Below are 16,576 nucleotides of genomic sequence, written 5' to 3' on the forward strand. Positions count from 1 at the left end.
AGAGAGAAAGAATTAATCCGCAGTCTTGTCCATTGTGGAGCAGCTCAAGAGTTTCTTTTTCATTAACACACAATATGGAGACCTACCAGCTCGAGTAAAGGTGAAGGACTGAACTGTAATTCAAAAAGACAAGAAAGTGGGGTGAAATAGTATAGAAGATGATTCATGAATTTCAAGTATACATATAAATCAGAAACCACTGGGCTATAGCTAAAGCAAATAAAATTCAACTGATTATCTTCATTTTGTCATGTTTATTTGTGTCTTATGACAATCAGACTGCAACAAAAATTAAGGTGAATCTTCATACTAGCATTGAGTTGCAATAATTATCTTTACATGGCACAGAATTCAGCTTCCTAAAAGGCAGCAAAACCAGAAATTTCTAGTAAGATATGATCATGTGTCTGTATGTTTTATGTGAAATCTGATGTTATTGTAGAAAAATCTTCCATAAATTTATAGACAGCTATATTGTGAGTGAAAAAGGGCAAAGAACTGTGAATATATACTGTATATATAGCAATGTAACCAGCGGGAGTGTCTTAATCTGGTCCCACATATCCAATCAAGGTCTTTATGAAGATATTCTACAATGTAACATATCTTGTAGCTACATTTTATGTGGCCAATTTTAAGCTTAAAAATAATTTTACACGTTATAACATTTGTGACAGAGAGACTGTAGTTGCTGCAGATTCCTGTCTGTCTGTGTCATGTGACCTGTAATCTGTGGCAAACATGCCTAGCTAAAAACCTGGTCAAAACGTTTTAACACATTCCAAAAAAAGTGCTTGATGAAAAGAGTTCCTGTTGCTTTATCCATGCATAATTAACTGGAAATGCATTAAAATATGCTATAAGATTAACTGTTAACGGGAAGTAAACATGCCAATGTTAGCTTAGCACATAAAGAAACCTCATCGGCAGAAGCAATGTGTAAATATATTGAAAACTACAGTAGCTGTTTGTGTTGGGACAGATGTATTAATAGCAATAGAAGAAAAATAATGCTATTAGCTTTCTTAAGCTAACAGTGTGTTGGAGCAGAATGTCCTACAAAAACTCCTGGTGTAATAAAATCTGTCATTCTCTAGAAAGAAAAGAGAAGAAATAGCAGTATAATGTACATCAGTGATAGGTGAGATGAGATGTAAACAACCTAAACATGTAGTGTGATGATATCTATTGAGAAATTTCAGTGCTATTTAAAGCTAGTGTTTCTAAACATAGGCTACACAAGACATTGATTTAATGAAATATGGTACTGGGACTGTGTGAGCTAATGCTTATTCTTAAATGACTGATTTGTATCGGGACATTCCTGGTAAACATGATGTCTTAGAATGCAGATGAACACATTTAATTGGATAGATGGGATGATATAAATCTCTGCTGAATTTTGGTAATTAATCAGTCTCTAAATAATGAGTACAAGCTGTAGCCCCATAATCATAAATGCAAAAGGCTTGGGGGTTGATCTGTGGAATAGTAAGAGATTTTTTTTTAATACCTAAACTTAGACGTACCTAATGTTAATAGACAAACACCACCAGCCGTGGTCTGATAATGGAAATAGATGTTAAATTACTTATCTCGCATGAATGTATCAGAGACTTGAGGTGCTGATGGAACTCAGCAGAGCTGATGCACATGGCTGCACAGTGAATTAAAGTAAATAGGGCCTATTTCCATCTGTGTAGAATATATTTTCTTTTGTTCTGCATTTTAGCCACCTCAAATGGAGCCACATCTGTGACGACATCAACTTCCGCTGCAGGCAAGAGACCTACTGAGCTTTGAGATCTTGTGTTGATTTAGAAGCACGAGGGCAGTTTTTTTTTTTTACCTGCATAGTTGCTTAGTCCTTTCCTCTTTTTTCTCCTCCAGTAGAGCCAAGCACTGAAGCCCATGAGGACAATCCAGCAGGCCCCTCCCAAACCAGCGATGAAAGCTGGCTGCTTCACCACATCTGAGATGCTGTTGTTGCCCTCCGATCCTGTCATCACATCCTTCAGTTCTCCACCTGAAGGCACAGCAGAAGTTTCACATGCACACAGACGGAAAAGACACAAGGGGTACATCTGAATGCCAAATGATGCCTCAGTGAAAACAAAAAATGAATATCACACAGTTTAGCTGTCATGAGGAAGAATAACACAAACCCTCTGCATACTATAAAAGTACAGTAAAAAAGAGACAATATATTTATATATATATTCTTTGTATATATATTTGGAGGGGAATGAAAATTCTGAATATTCAGTACAAAGACAATCATGACAACTTCTCGAACAGGTGGACAGCAAGGGAGGTCAACCGAAAACAAGGGGAAAAAAATCTGTGAGAAAAAAACAAAATAAGAAAAAATAAAACAGCATCAGTGCATCCAATATAGACTTAATCAATTCAGCGGTGCACTTATCAACTTGAGCTGCAAGACATGAGATTGACAGAGCAGCTCCGACAGAGTTTGATTTTTCTGTTGCAGCTACTGTGCTGTGAAATTAGATTCACAGTCTCCAGCAGCAGAACCTCCCCTTTCAAACACACACACTCACCCCGGCGCGCCCGCACACACACACGCAAAAACGAACGTACACTCTCCATCATTAAGCTTCAGTCCACCGACCTGCTTCCCCTTCTCTGTGTGTTAAGGGTGTTATTATATATCAGTCAAAAGTCATAGATGAAGAGCATCTGGCCTGGTCTACGATATTGATTCAGGGCTTATATAGTCTGGGCGTCCTTTGGCTATTTCAGAAGATGTGATAGGCTGATAAGCTCCAACAAAAACACAGCCTTCAATGTGTTAGCACCAGCTGCCCACATATTGAGGAGGATTATTGATATGGCTAACAGTACTTGGCACGGTGTTACCAGACACTACACTTAATGAATCACTATTGATTTCTCCACAGATGCCTGTGTTGTAAAGCGCAATCTTCTTTCTTCTGGGGCGATAAATTGCTAAATCATTTTTCCAGACTCCTGATCTGCTATAGAGACCCAGGTACCCCCCATTATAAGGTCATTTCATTTGACCCCAGGATTGGGAGTGGGACTAGATTACCCAAAATGATGAGCTGGGGTTTGCTTCTGACCCCCACCCCAGCGCTGGTGCCTGCCGCCACCTCCACGCGGTACTGCACTCCAGCCTGAAGACCCCCGACGACAACTGAACGGATGGTCGCGTCCACAGACTTGTTGACGTGAAGGCGTGTATCGTTGGCCAAACACCAGATCTGACACAGACAGACGCAGCAGACAGAATTCAGTGTAATGTTTTGTTACACATGACTGAGAAAAGCGAGTCTGGGTGGGGAGGGGTGAGCAGCGCCTACCTTGTACTCCTGGATGATGCCGTTCTGTTGGTCAGAGGGAGGGGGGTCCCATGACACGCTGATGGATGTGCTGTTATGGCTCCCCACCGTCAACACCGCCACTTGCTGTGGAGGGGCACTAGGAGCTAAAGGTTCAGAGTGGGGATCAGTGTGAGCTACAACATCTAGCAAACATATTCACAACCCTTTTATCTAACTACAATATATTTCATTGGAATTTTATAAATATCTGCAAATATCTGCAACACCTCCAAAGTTACAACTGGAGTCCTGGACGCTTCTCTGTTTAATGCATCTTATTTAGGAGAAAATAGAGCACATATGGGTCAATGGGCCTTTTAGATTTTAACTTGTAAAAACCAAAAAGAGTCATTTTCATCTTCTGCTGTGAAAATTCAGTGAAATTATTTCATGACAAGAAAGTAACTAATATTAAAAACCTGCACTTGTTATTATATCTATATTTAAAAACATTAATTGGTTCTTTATTATTTTTAGTCAAAGGAGTAAAGAGGTCCAAATAGCCACTTCCACATAAAAAACAGTTTTAAGACAAATGCGACAAAATAACTTATTGATATTAAAAAGGAAACAAGGTCTTGAATATTTCTTATCATGTTAAAGTAGAAATTATCTCACTCTCTGCCCCAATTCATATTCATACAGTAAGTCCCACAACAAGGTACTTCCAAAGATAGCCTGGCAGATGGGCTCTAAAACAATTCATCTCACAGAGTAGAAGACTCCAATATCTTAATGGCATCCTGAGTTATACAGGCCAAGTGTTTGAGGTCCAAAATGTGCTTTTCTTAATTGCAAAAATGACAGCCATTCCAAGTAGATCAGCAAGTTTAGATATGAACACACACACCCATGCCAAGAAAAAGATGAGATGGTTCATCGCCACAAATATGGAGCCCTATGGGGAAAAAATTTAACTCTCTTGTTAATAAGTCCGGTTTCATTCTTTTAAAAAAAATATATTTTAAAGCACCAAATTAGCCAGGTAACCTATTTGAAGAGATCAAAGATTTAGAGGGAAAATAGGTGGGAGAGAGGCAAGCATGGGGTTTGCACAACTAAACAAATCATCTCCTCTTGCTGAAAAAAGGGCAGTTCCAGGCACATAGAGTAGTTTCTCATAATTTCCATTAAAGTAGCGTTATGTTCTGACTGAGAGGATAAGAGAACTACTCTGACCCCGATTAAGAGGCAGTAAAATAATAACTCTCTGCACTGTATCCAGATAGCGTGCAGGGCTGGCACTTTTAAAGCTGTGTGGAGAGGCCAGAGCAGGTGATGCATTATCTTGGCCAGACTGCTGATGTGAGTCCATATCCACAGATGGACTTGCATCTGAAAATGAGCAGGTAGGAAGCACAAACAAGTATGTTTCAGAGGAAACATTAAGTCCTGTAGGGCTTGTATTAGGCATGAGAGCTCAGCATCTGGCTTTGCTCATAATGCAATACCAACTTGATTCAGTTAGTTTGTAGTTAAAGAGAGGTTTCTGACAGACATCCCTGCAGAGTATTTGGCAGCATTGCAATAAATTCTCCCTCATCATACGATATCATCTAATACTTTTACCGAAATATTTCAAACTACATTGTTGCATTTTGTGGGGGACCAGTTGCTGGGGACTTTAGATCAAGGACCCCCCCTCCCATTAAAATGATTTTATTCTTGTTCCTATGAATATTTTGCTTTGTTTTGTTATTTAAAAAGCACTGTGATTGATTGTCCATGTGAAGCTGTACATTCATACATATGTGGATAACTATTCTGGCTGAGAGTGAGGAGTTTAGAAAAGCAGGACTTTTGAACAGGCGCGTAGGGCAGCCTGGGGTCCTAAGTGTTTGTTGTGTAGAAGAAGCCGAGTAGTAGAGAGCAGCCTGAGTGTGACGCACGTTGGACTATTGATATTGTTCGTGTTCGAAAAAAAAAAAGGAGTAAAGAAAATTTACCACAACCGCATGTCTCGATACCATTTTTGTTCGAGTGTGCAACAAAATATTGGAGGTTCCACCGAGATTATTAACGCTTCGTCGAGGGACTTTCTTGAGCGATGCTAACCGGAGCGAGCAGCGGCGGGAGCGCGCCTACATTGTGCGCGACCGACATGGAGGAGTTGGCAGAGACCGTCTCTCAGCAGCTATGGCTCCTGCAGTTGGATCAGCTCAAAGAGGTGTGTGCAGAAGCTAAAATCCAAAGCGGACATTCTGTAACGAGGCGAGCGTTAATACGATTAATAACAGAGTCCGTTGATGCTGTGATAAATGATGAAGAAGAGGAGGTGGCGAGGTGCTATCTTCGGAGATTGTTAAAATCAATTGAACTGATATCACAACATTCTGAAGTTACTGCTGAAGAGGAGGCAACGTGTAACAAGTCACAAAGCACCCAGGCTGTAACTGAACAAATGGACTTGGCAGAAAAATACTCGCAGCTCCACCTCAACAACCAAGCTTTGCAAGAGGAAGTACTGAGGCTAAATGAACGTATAAATGGTAAGCCTCAGAGAACAGTGACTGAAAATGTGATGCCAGCCACAGCAAATAGGCTTCCAGAAGTGACCATACGGAGGGAATTTAAAATATGTGGTCAGATAGGGGAGAAGGGTCAGAAAGACAGGCTCTCATACACCAACTTAATGCATCAGATTGAGAGAGGCCTGAGTAAAGGACACAGTGATGCTGAAGTAATAGAAGCTGTAATAAAATCAATCAGCCCTGGTTTAAGCATTCGGGACATGCTTGAAATTAAGCGTGATCTGACCCTGCCCCAGCTCAAAGCGATTTTAAAGGGACATTTTAAAGAGGATAGCTCCACTGATATCTATCAAAGACTGATAAATATCACACAGGACAGTCGTGAATCCCCCCAAAACTTCCTCTTCAGGGCAATCGAACTGAAAGAGAGGCTGTTGCTTGCTTCAAGAGAAGTCGATGCAGATGAACAGTACAGCCCCGACTTCATTCAGAGGAAATTCCTGAGGTCAGTCAGTACTGGACTGTTGAGTGACAACATAAAGTTTCAGCTAAAGTCTTCCCTTGATGATCAAACTGTGACCGATGAGACTCTTATTGAAAAGATGAATGAGGCTGCAAGTGTGGATTCAGAACGACAGTCCAAACAGAAGAAAAGCTACAACACCAAAATTCCAAAAATTAACGAGCTACAAACAGAAATGCAGATCAGGCAACAAAACCAGGCTGCACCTAACACCAGTTTGGCAATCCAAGAACAGTCAGCTGAAGTGGTGAAGCAGAAAACCCGTAAAACCTCTGCGCCCATCAGTTCAAGGGAGTCAGAGCTGTGTGAAACAGTAAGACTGCTCAGAGAAGAGATTGCTGAAATTAAGAAAAGCATGACCAGCTCTCAGTCTACTCACCAAACAAGAAGGAATGTTAAAAGGGGATGCAAAGGATGTGAAGAGCACAACATAAGTGATCAATGTGAGCATTGTTTTAAGTGTGGACAGTTGGGACACTTCTCCAGGGGCTGCAGGGGACCAAAAAGGTTGACTGTGAAACCTGATGACATGAATGTGAACATACAAACCTCCACACATGCACAACAACACACTGTACTCCAAGGAGAAGCTGAGGAAAAGGTGTATGAGCGGCTCTGTGAACGGATTAGGCAGCTGGAGGCACAAGTGGAAATGGGTGAGAAAGCAAAAAAAATCGTAGGTTCCACTTATGCCAGTCACCTCTCCATACATCAGCACACCAAGCTGCGGACTCTGATAGGAAATAAGTGCATGGTGGACTGCTTCTTTGAGGATGTGCCAACCAAGGCGTTGTGGGACACCGGCTCACAGGTCACCATCATAAATGAAAGCTTGAGGAGATCCCAGCTACCCCACATCAAGTTACGCAGCACAGGTGAGCTCCTAGAGGAGGGAGAGACCTTGGTTGGGAAAGCAGCAAACCAGACTCTCATTCCCTTTGCAGGTTGGGTTGAGGTAAAATTCAAACTGGGATCAAAGGGAGGCCTGAATCCAGAACTGATTGTGCCAGTGCTCGTCTCTAATGAGCCTGGAGTGGCTGAGCCACCTATAATTGGCTACAATGTCATTGAACATTTAGTAAAGAATGGCATGGAGCACCACCCTGGTGTCACATCCATAGCAGTAAAAGAGGCTTTCTCATTCGACTGCAAAAAGGCAGATGTGTTAATTCACTTAGTAAAAACAGCTCACCAAAGTAATGAAGAAACCATGGTGAAAATAGGACGTCTAAAAACAGTGATTCCGGCGGGTCAGACCAGAGAGGTGAAGTGTAGTGTGCGGATTGGTCCTCTCTCAGAAAGACAGGAAGTACTGTTTGAGCCCGAGGTGGTCCCAAAATGGCCTGAGGGCTTGAACATCTTAAAAACAGTGGTCTGCCTGAAAAAGGGAAACCGGTCAGCAGTATCAATCCCAGTCACAAACGACAGCCATTCAGACATTACTTTGATACCCCGCACTGTACTGGGATACTTACAGCAGATTAAAGCAGTTTATCCAGTAGAAGCCAGACCTGTGGGTGTAAGTGAAAAGAAAACAGAGATCAACTCACTTGCCAGTGACCGCAACCGTCCAGCTTCTGACGAACCACATAGAGGATATGATGAGTCTGAGGCATCCAAATTTGATCTGTGGGACCCCCCAGTGCCCATTGACCACCTAACTCCTGAGCAGCAAGATGATGTAAGAAGGATGCTTCATGAGGAGTGCAATGCATTTTCTAAGGATGAGCATGATGTGGGGTGCATCCCATCCCTGCAGCTTAAAATCAGGCTGAGTGACAGAACCCCAGTAAGGCGGACTTACACATCTGTCCCCAAACCGCTTCTTAAGGAGGTGAAGGAATATCTGGAAGACCTGCTGAACAGAGGTTGGATTCAAAAGTCCCGATCTCCATATTCATCACCCATAGTTTGTGTGCGCAAGAAGGATGGGAGCCTCCGCTTGTGTGTGGATTATCGTGAGCTGAACCGGAAATCCATTCCGGACCGTCATCCCATCCCTCGAGTACAGGATATGCTTAATAACCTGAGTGGAAGTGCATGGTTCTCTGTCTTGGACCAGGGCAAGGCATACCATCAGGGTTTCCTGGAGGAGAGTAGCAGACCACTGACCGCATTCATAACACCTTGGGGTTTATATGAGTGGATCAGGATTCCCTTTGGCCTGTCCTCGGCTCCAGCAGAGTTTCAGCGCAGTATGGAGGAGTGCCTCGCAGGCATTAGGGATGAAACATCGCAGCCATATTTGGATGACAACCTAGTCCACAGCCAGTCATTTGAGAATCACCTACGCGACATGAGAGAGGTGTTGCGTCGTTATCAGACTCATGGAGTGAAACTAACGCCAAGAAAATGTGAAATCTTCAAAGACAAGGTGAAGTTTCTGGGAAAGATTGTATCCAAGGATGGCTACTGCATGGATCCTGCTGAGATCGCACCAGTACAAGCACTCAAAGACCGCGTACCAAAAACAGTGGGTGATTTGAGGAAAATGTTGGGCTTTCTAACATACTATCGTCCATATATTCCCAACTTCTCACGCACTGCTCAACCCCTGTACAGGCTGCTGTCCACAGAAAAGAAACCTGGAAAGGTAGTGAAAGGAGGAGGGTTAAAAACAAACAAGGGGAAACACAAAAGCTCAGACCAGCTTCCCTCAAGCCATCCAATCGTATGGACAGAACATCATAAGGATGTTCTCTGCCAGCTGTTGGAGTATTTGGTGTCTCCTCCTCTGTTAGGTTACCCTGACTTTGAGAAACCATTTGTATTGCACTGTGATGCTTCGCAAGAAGGCCTCGGTGCAGTATTGTACCAGAGACAACAAGGCAAACTTGTGGTCATAGGTTATGGGTCAAGAACATTAACTTCCCCAGAAAAGAATTACCACCTCCATTCTGGGAAGTTAGAGTTCTTAGCAATGAAGTGGGCAATCTGTGAACGATTCAGAGAGTACCTTTATTATGCACCCTCTTTTGTCGTCTATACAGATAATAACCCTTTAACCTATGTTTTAACATCAGCCAAGCTAAATGCCACCACACACCGCTGGATAGCCGAATTAGCAGACTTTAACTTCTCCATCAAGTATCGACCGGGGAAAGTTAATGGGGATGCAGACGGGCTGTCTAGGATGCCCCTGGACATGGAGGAGTACATGCGGACATGCGTCCAGGAGATGGAGCCAAAGGTAATTTCATCTGTCACACAATCAGTCCAGCTAACATCCCATGATCAAGGGCCGTGGTTGTGTCCTGCAGTCATAATGGCAGCCTGCAATGATGAAGAACAGGAACACATAGCGCCATCAGTGGCTAAAATATCAGCAGAGGACCTCAGAAAAGCACAGGAAGAGGATTCGATGATTGGAAAGGTGCGTGAGTTTGTGATGAGAAAACAGTGGCCCCAGCATGCCAAAAGAAATTGGCGTGACGGCATCTCTGTATTCGCTAGAGAAAGAAACAAACTGTGTGTCAATGAAGATGGCATTCTTTTTAGGAAGTCCTCCAATCGAGTTCAACTTGTGCTGCCCAAGGTGTTCCACCAGCTAATATATAAAGAACTGCATGAGGAAATGGGACACCTTGGTGTGGAAAGAACATTGAACTTAATCCGTGACCGATTTTACTGGCCATATATGAAAAGGGATGTGGAACATCATGTGACAAAGGTTTGTAGTTGCCTGAAGCGGAAGCATCCAAACAGGATAACAAGAGCACCACTGGTCAATATTGTTACCACTCACCCATTCGAAATGGTCTCCATTGACTTCCTTCATTTGGAGCGTTGTAAAGGAGGATATGAATACATCCTTGTTGTCATAGACCATTTTACACGCTTTGCTCAAGCATATGCATGCACGAACAAATCAGCAAAAACCGCTGCAGAAAAGATCTTCGGAGACTTTGCCCTAAAGTTTGGATTTCCAGCTAAACTTCATCACGATCAGGGTAAAGAATTCGAAAACAAGCTGTTTTCTAAACTGGAAAAGTATTGTGGCATCCAAGGTTCCCGTACAACTCCTTACCATGCAGCTGGAAATGGTCAAGCAGAAAGATTTAATCGAACACTTCTTTCAATGCTCAGAAACCTGACAGAAAAAGAAAAGTCAGATTGGAAGAGCTCCCTGCCCAAAGTAGTGCATGCATATAATTGTACACGCAGCGAGGCAACTGGATATGCACCTTACTACCTTCTTTATGGCAGGAGTCCCCGGCTGCCAGTGGACATGATGTTTGGATTAACTCCAATTGATCAGAGCACCTCCCACAGTGATTATGCCAGTAAGTGGAGAAAAAGGATGCAAGAAGCTTACAAGTTGGCATCTGAGACAGCACATAAGGAGCGGAATAGGGCAAAGACGGAGTATGATCGGAGAATTCATGGAGTGGAACTGCAGCCAGGATCTAGGGTCTTAGTGCGGAATTTCAAGGAAAGAGGAGGACCAGGAAAACTCAGGTCGTACTGGGAGGACAAGGTCTACATAGTCACTGAAAGGAAACACAAGGACAGCCCTGTTTATGCGGTACATCCTGAAAAAGGCACAGGGAAGATCAGAGTTTTGCATAGAAACTTACTATTGCCTTGTGATTTTCTGACTGCTGAAACAGAGAAAGATGCGAAGAACATGATGGACAGGAAAAGGCAACAGCAGAGTAGAAACAGAAGGAAGCAAGGAGATGGTGTTGACAAGAATGGTGACAGCAGTTCTGATGATGAAGACAACTGGAGGTCCATCACCCATCCAAGAGTACAACCTGAACAAGTTGAAGGTCAGCTGAGGAGGGATGCAGAGGATGCTCAAGTGACTGCAGGATCTGAGGTGGAGCAGGAAGGAGAAGTGGACGGAGAGGAAGAAATGGCGACAGAGGAGCACTCATCATCTGATACAGCAGATGGACAAGATCCTGCGGAAGCAGCACCATCTAATGAAGCAGACGAACAAGATTCTGGCGAGGCGGTGTCGTCTGAGGAAGCAGAAGAACAAGATTCTGGCGAGGCGGTGTCATCTGATGAAGCAGACGAGAGAGGGCGGGAACCCGTTCCAAGACAGTATCCTTCTAGACAACGAAATCCACCCAGGACACTCACATACAGCAGGCTAGGCCAACCAACACTTATGGTTAGGCACAAGTAATGTTCAGTGGATATCGGGGTTAGGTTACATTGTTCCGTTATATGTTCAGGTTATGGTACACAAGTTAGGTAGCTAGGCAGGACAAGGGGGATTAGGATCGGAAGCTTTAAGTATAATAATAGCTGATTAGTGCACATCTGGAGTTGAGACCACTATTGGGTTGATTTAGACTGATATATGTTGAGCATATAGTAACATAAGTGGGTCTGAATAAAAGGTTATGGGGCAGGACCTTAAAGTCAAACTTTACAGTCTGCGATACACAACCTGCAGAGATGGCAGAGTGACCATACAGATATTACCTGGCCAGTACTATCTATTGTTTCGACATGACATGAAGAGGGGGATAGATGCCATGTTAAGAACTGTGTCATACAGAACAGTGTGCCAAGAGACTGTCTTCCAAACTTGTCTCCATACCGGCTGAAGCCTCAGTTACTCCAGAGATGTCACTATGTCGGGACGACATTTATTTTTGAGGGGGAGAGTGTGGGGGACCAGTTGCTGGGGACTTTAGATCAAGGACCCCCCCTCCCATTAAAATGATTTTATTCTTGTTCCTATGAATATTTTGCTTTGTTTTGTTATTTAAAAAGCACTGTGATTGATTGTCCATGTGAAGCTGTACATTCATACATATGTGGATAACTATTCTGGCTGAGAGTGAGGAGTTTAGAAAAGCAGGACTTTTGAACAGGCGCGTAGGGCAGCCTGGGGTCCTAAGTGTTTGTTGTGTAGAAGAAGCCGAGTAGTAGAGAGCAGCCTGAGTGTGACGCACGTTGGACTATTGATATTGTTCGTGTTCGAAAAAAAAAAGGAGTAAAGAAAATTTACCACAACCCCATGTCTCGATACCATTTTTGTTCGAGTGTGCAACAATTTATACATTTAGTTGTTTTTAATGGAGAGACTTACTAGGACAACTATGCAAATGGACACACATATACTCAGTCTTGTACAATATAACTGTCTACACTCATCACATAAACAAGGTATACCTTTAATGTATTGTTGCTTATGATATAGCCTTTAAAAAAGTATGTGGTCCCCTTACACTTTTATTTCTGTATTCATGTCAAGATGGCGCCAGTGTGTACGGCACGCCGTCCGACTCGCTCTCTTTGCTTTGTTGTTTTTGTTCTTTTCGCTCTATTCGTACATTTATGCTTCTATGGTTCCAGTGCCTTGATTTATTATGACCGTCAGGCGCTTCTGGACATTAAAACATCGGTAGATTTACAATTTGGATGTGGTCTGGGTCCGAGAAACCGAGGCTTCGAGTTCCTCTCAGACATCCCCGCTGAGCTGCTGAGCTGTCCACATCTCATTCCGGAAAGGCGTCCCCGCAGAAGACGTGGCAAACGTGGAGGACTGGCGGTGAGGATTAAAGCTTATTTAGCATCTCTTCGCTGTCGAGGCGGCTCTCCTCGACTTGGATGGTGTCCTCGTTTCCTGGATGTAAGACGCCGTTGGATTTGTCACGTCTTTCCGGGTCTGTGCGCCTCTCAGATGGATGTGGAGAGGATTTTCTATTACAGACGACGGCGGGATAAATGGAGGAATGTGGACTGGGCTAATCTCAAGCGGTTGAACGATGTCTCCACCCCAACTTGTGAAGCTGGATCATCAACCGTCTCCTTGGCGTTGCTTAATGCTAGGTCACTAGCTAACAAGACCTTCATGCTACACGATCTGTTCACTTCTCGGGATTTGGATTTTTTATTCATCACAGAAACTTGGCTACAAGAAGGTCAGTTGTCCCCGTTCTCTGAACTTCTACCTCAGAACTGTACTTTTATAAACTCTCCCCGACTGACTGGAAAAGGCGGAGGTCTGGCTACAATTTTTAAATCCAGTTTTTATTGTCAACAATCACACATACAATCATTTTGCAGTTTTGAACTCCAAGCTTTTGAACTAAAATTAACTGAACCAATTTTGTGTGTGGTGATCTATCGTCCGCCAAAGTTCAACAAGGACTTCATTCATGAATTCTCTGAACTTTTGGCAGGGATTGTCGTAGAGCACGATCGTATTTTAATTATAGGTGATTTTAATATATGCTGCCCAGATAAACCTCTGGTGAAGGACTTTTTGGACTTGATTGACTCATTTGATTTTATACAATCTGTGGTTGGACCAACACATTCAAAGGGCCATACTCTGGATTTGGTGTTATCACATGGGCTTTGTTTGGATACCATTGAAATCTTTCAGACTTGTATTTCAGATCATTTCCCTGTATTATTCTCTATCAAGATTTCACCTCCTGTGGTTACAAGCAATGTTAAACCTCTACTTTGTCGTACCATTAACTCTGATACTGCTCTTCAACTGAATGCAATCTTAGCTCCTACTACATTCCCTACTGATAACCTTGATATTGAAGCTCTTGTTACAAATTTTAACAACATCTGCTCTAATGCTCTAAATACTGTAGCTCCTTTGAAAATTAAATCAACTACAAGAAAGAAAGTTTTGGAGCCGTGGCTTAATGAAACCACACGCGCGCTTAGACGAGAATGTAGGCGCGCTGAGAGGAGGTGGAAAAAAGATAAGCTTCAGGTTTCCTTTCAAATTTTGAGAGACAGTTTAATTAATTATCAGAATGCTGTCAAATTAGCAAAATCGAAATATTTTATTACTTTTGTAGCTTCAAATAGGCATAGGCCGCAGGTCCTTTTTAATGTCCTGGATAGGATGGTCAATCCCTCGATTATATCAAGTCCTTTAGACTCTGTTGAACGTTGTGAGGCTTTCTCTATGTTCTTTATAGGAAAGATTGAAGCTCTTAGAGGCTTGAATAAGCTGGTAGACTTAGATTCCCTTGGAATGCCACAATGCCCAGCAACTCTAGAGCACTTTCAGCCAGTTTCCATGGATGAACTGAAGTTGGTTATAAACCATCTGCGGCCTTCAAATTATCCACTGGACTGTCTTCCTACTCGTCTGATAAAAGACATTTTTCTGATTTTTGGCAGCTACATTCTTAAGGTGATAAATACCTCATTGCAGTCAGGTTGTGTACCATCTACTCTCAAACATGCTGTGGTCAAACCTCTTCTTAAAAAATCCAATCTAGACCCCAGTGACCTAGCAAACTTCAGGCCCATTTCTAAATTGCCTTTCTTATCTAAAATTCTTGAGAAATTAGTTTTTATTCAGCTTGAAATGTTTTTAAAAGACAATAATATAACTGAGAAGTTCCAGTCTGGGTTTAAAGTTGCTCATAGCACTGAATCTGCCTTGCTCCGAGTGTATAATGATCTCCTATTAACAGTTGATTCAGGCAACATTGCAGTTTTATTACTTCTAGATTTGAGCTCTGCATTTGATACTGTAGATCATCAAATTCTTTTACATAGATTAAAACACTGTGTTGGCCTGCGAGGCTCAGTATTCCAATGGTTCAAGTCTTATTTAGAAAACAGAACCTTTTCTGTTCATCTTGACCAATCCTGTTCTGGGGCCAGACCATTAAAGTATGGTGTTCCCCAAGGGTCAATTTTAGGGCCCATTTTGTTTATCTTGTATTTACTGCCTCTTGGTAAAATTTTCCAAAAATTTAATATTTCCTTTCATTGTTTTGCAGATGATATCCAGATTTATTTGCCCCTTAAATTGCAAAATGGTACAACTGATTCTCTTCAGCTGTTGCTAAACTGTTTAGCTGAAGTTAAATTATGGATGGAAAAAAACTTTCTTCACCTCAATGAAAGCAAAACTCAAGTTCTATTATTTGGTCAGAAACTTCAGACTACAAATCCAGATCAGATTCTTGGTTCTTTAGCTCGCTCTTATCAGACCTCTGCTAGGAATCTTGGTTTCACTTTTGACAGCTCTCTAAAGCTACATAAACAAGTTAGTTCTGTCGTTAAATCGAGTTTTTACCACCTTCGGCTTTTAGCAAAAGTTAAATCTTATTTCGGTTTTAAGGACTTTGAAAGACTTATCCATGCCTTCATAACAACTCGACTGGATTACTGCAACTCTTTATATAGAGGGATGGAAAAATCACAGATTCAGCGACTTCAAATGATCCATAACGCAGCAGCACGGCTTCTCACAGGAACCAGGAAGCATGACCACATAAGGCCAACTCTGGCATCTTTACACTGGTTGCCTGTCTTTTATCGAATAGATTTTAAGATTCTTTTGTTAACTTTTAAAGTTTTAAATGGGTTAGCCCCCCCTTATCTTCGGGACCTTTTAAATCTCCAGTCTGTGTCCAGAACGCTACGATCAAATAATCAGTTATTACTTACAGTTCCTCGAACTCGACTTAAGAGGAAAGGAGATCGAGCTTTTTCTGTTGCTGCTCCTGTTTTATGGAATAACTTACCTTTCCAGATTAGATCTGCCCACAGCCTGGACCATTTTAAATCGCTTCTTAAAACTCACTTTTACTCTCTGGCATTTAAATGATGTGTGTTCTGTTTTGTCATTTGTGTTGTTGTTTTTGTGTTGTTGTTTTGTACAGCACTTTGGTGCAGTCTTGTCTGCTGTAAGGTGCTATATAAATAAATTTGACATTGACATTGACATTGACATATTTACATTTTTAAAGTTTTTTTCACATTTTTATGAAGGATGAGTCCTATGTCATTATCCATGCCCATGCCTGATTACTGTAGAAGGAAGAAATCACTTCAACAGATCTTATTTGGCAATAGAATGCAGGCTCAAGTATCTTAAAAAGCCAGACGCCATGTGCGTTCAATACGAAACAAAGTCGCTGACATCCACGGTCTGAAAAGCCATTTCTGATTTCTGAGGTTTTGAGACTACAGCAAATCACATTGTGTCAGATTATTTGTAAGTGAAATAAAAATGCGACAGTGGTAATCCTGCGGAGAAGATGCTAGCCAACCAACAATTACTCCAAAACATAGCATCCGCAGAAAATTGAAAGGTTAGAAACTGCGGCTCAAAAAGAACATAAAGATCTGTTGCACATTTGCAAAAAAGTGCAAAGAACAAAACATCCTGATGATTGCCAAGACTTTGAGAAAAAAATCAGTGGAACAACTTTAGAGGTAGTTTGATGATCTTCGATTGATTTGCTCCTTCAAACCTGGAC

The 16,576-nt window shown here is 42.1% G+C and overlaps 1 protein-coding gene across 5 annotated transcripts in view; it reads right to left on the bottom strand.

The window, feature by feature from the left end:
- LOC114153346 (roundabout homolog 2-like) overlaps nucleotides 1-16,576 on the bottom strand; it is a 106,084-nt gene that overhangs the window by 16,555 nt on the left and 72,953 nt on the right. For all 5 annotated transcript variants that reach the window (XM_028031833.1, XM_028031834.1, XM_028031831.1 and 2 more), the window contains 4 exons: nucleotides 3,345-3,469; nucleotides 3,074-3,245; nucleotides 1,850-2,026; nucleotides 87-113 (listed from right to left, as the gene is read on the bottom strand). In XM_028031833.1, coding sequence (XP_027887634.1) covers nucleotides 87-113; nucleotides 1,850-2,026; nucleotides 3,074-3,245; nucleotides 3,345-3,469 — 501 coding nt within the window. The remainder of the gene's footprint in view (nucleotides 1-86; nucleotides 114-1,849; nucleotides 2,027-3,073; nucleotides 3,246-3,344; nucleotides 3,470-16,576) is intronic.

This window comes from Xiphophorus couchianus, chromosome 11 (genome assembly GCF_001444195.1).
Source record: "Xiphophorus couchianus chromosome 11, X_couchianus-1.0, whole genome shotgun sequence".
Taxonomy (NCBI): Eukaryota; Metazoa; Chordata; class Actinopteri; order Cyprinodontiformes; family Poeciliidae; genus Xiphophorus; species Xiphophorus couchianus.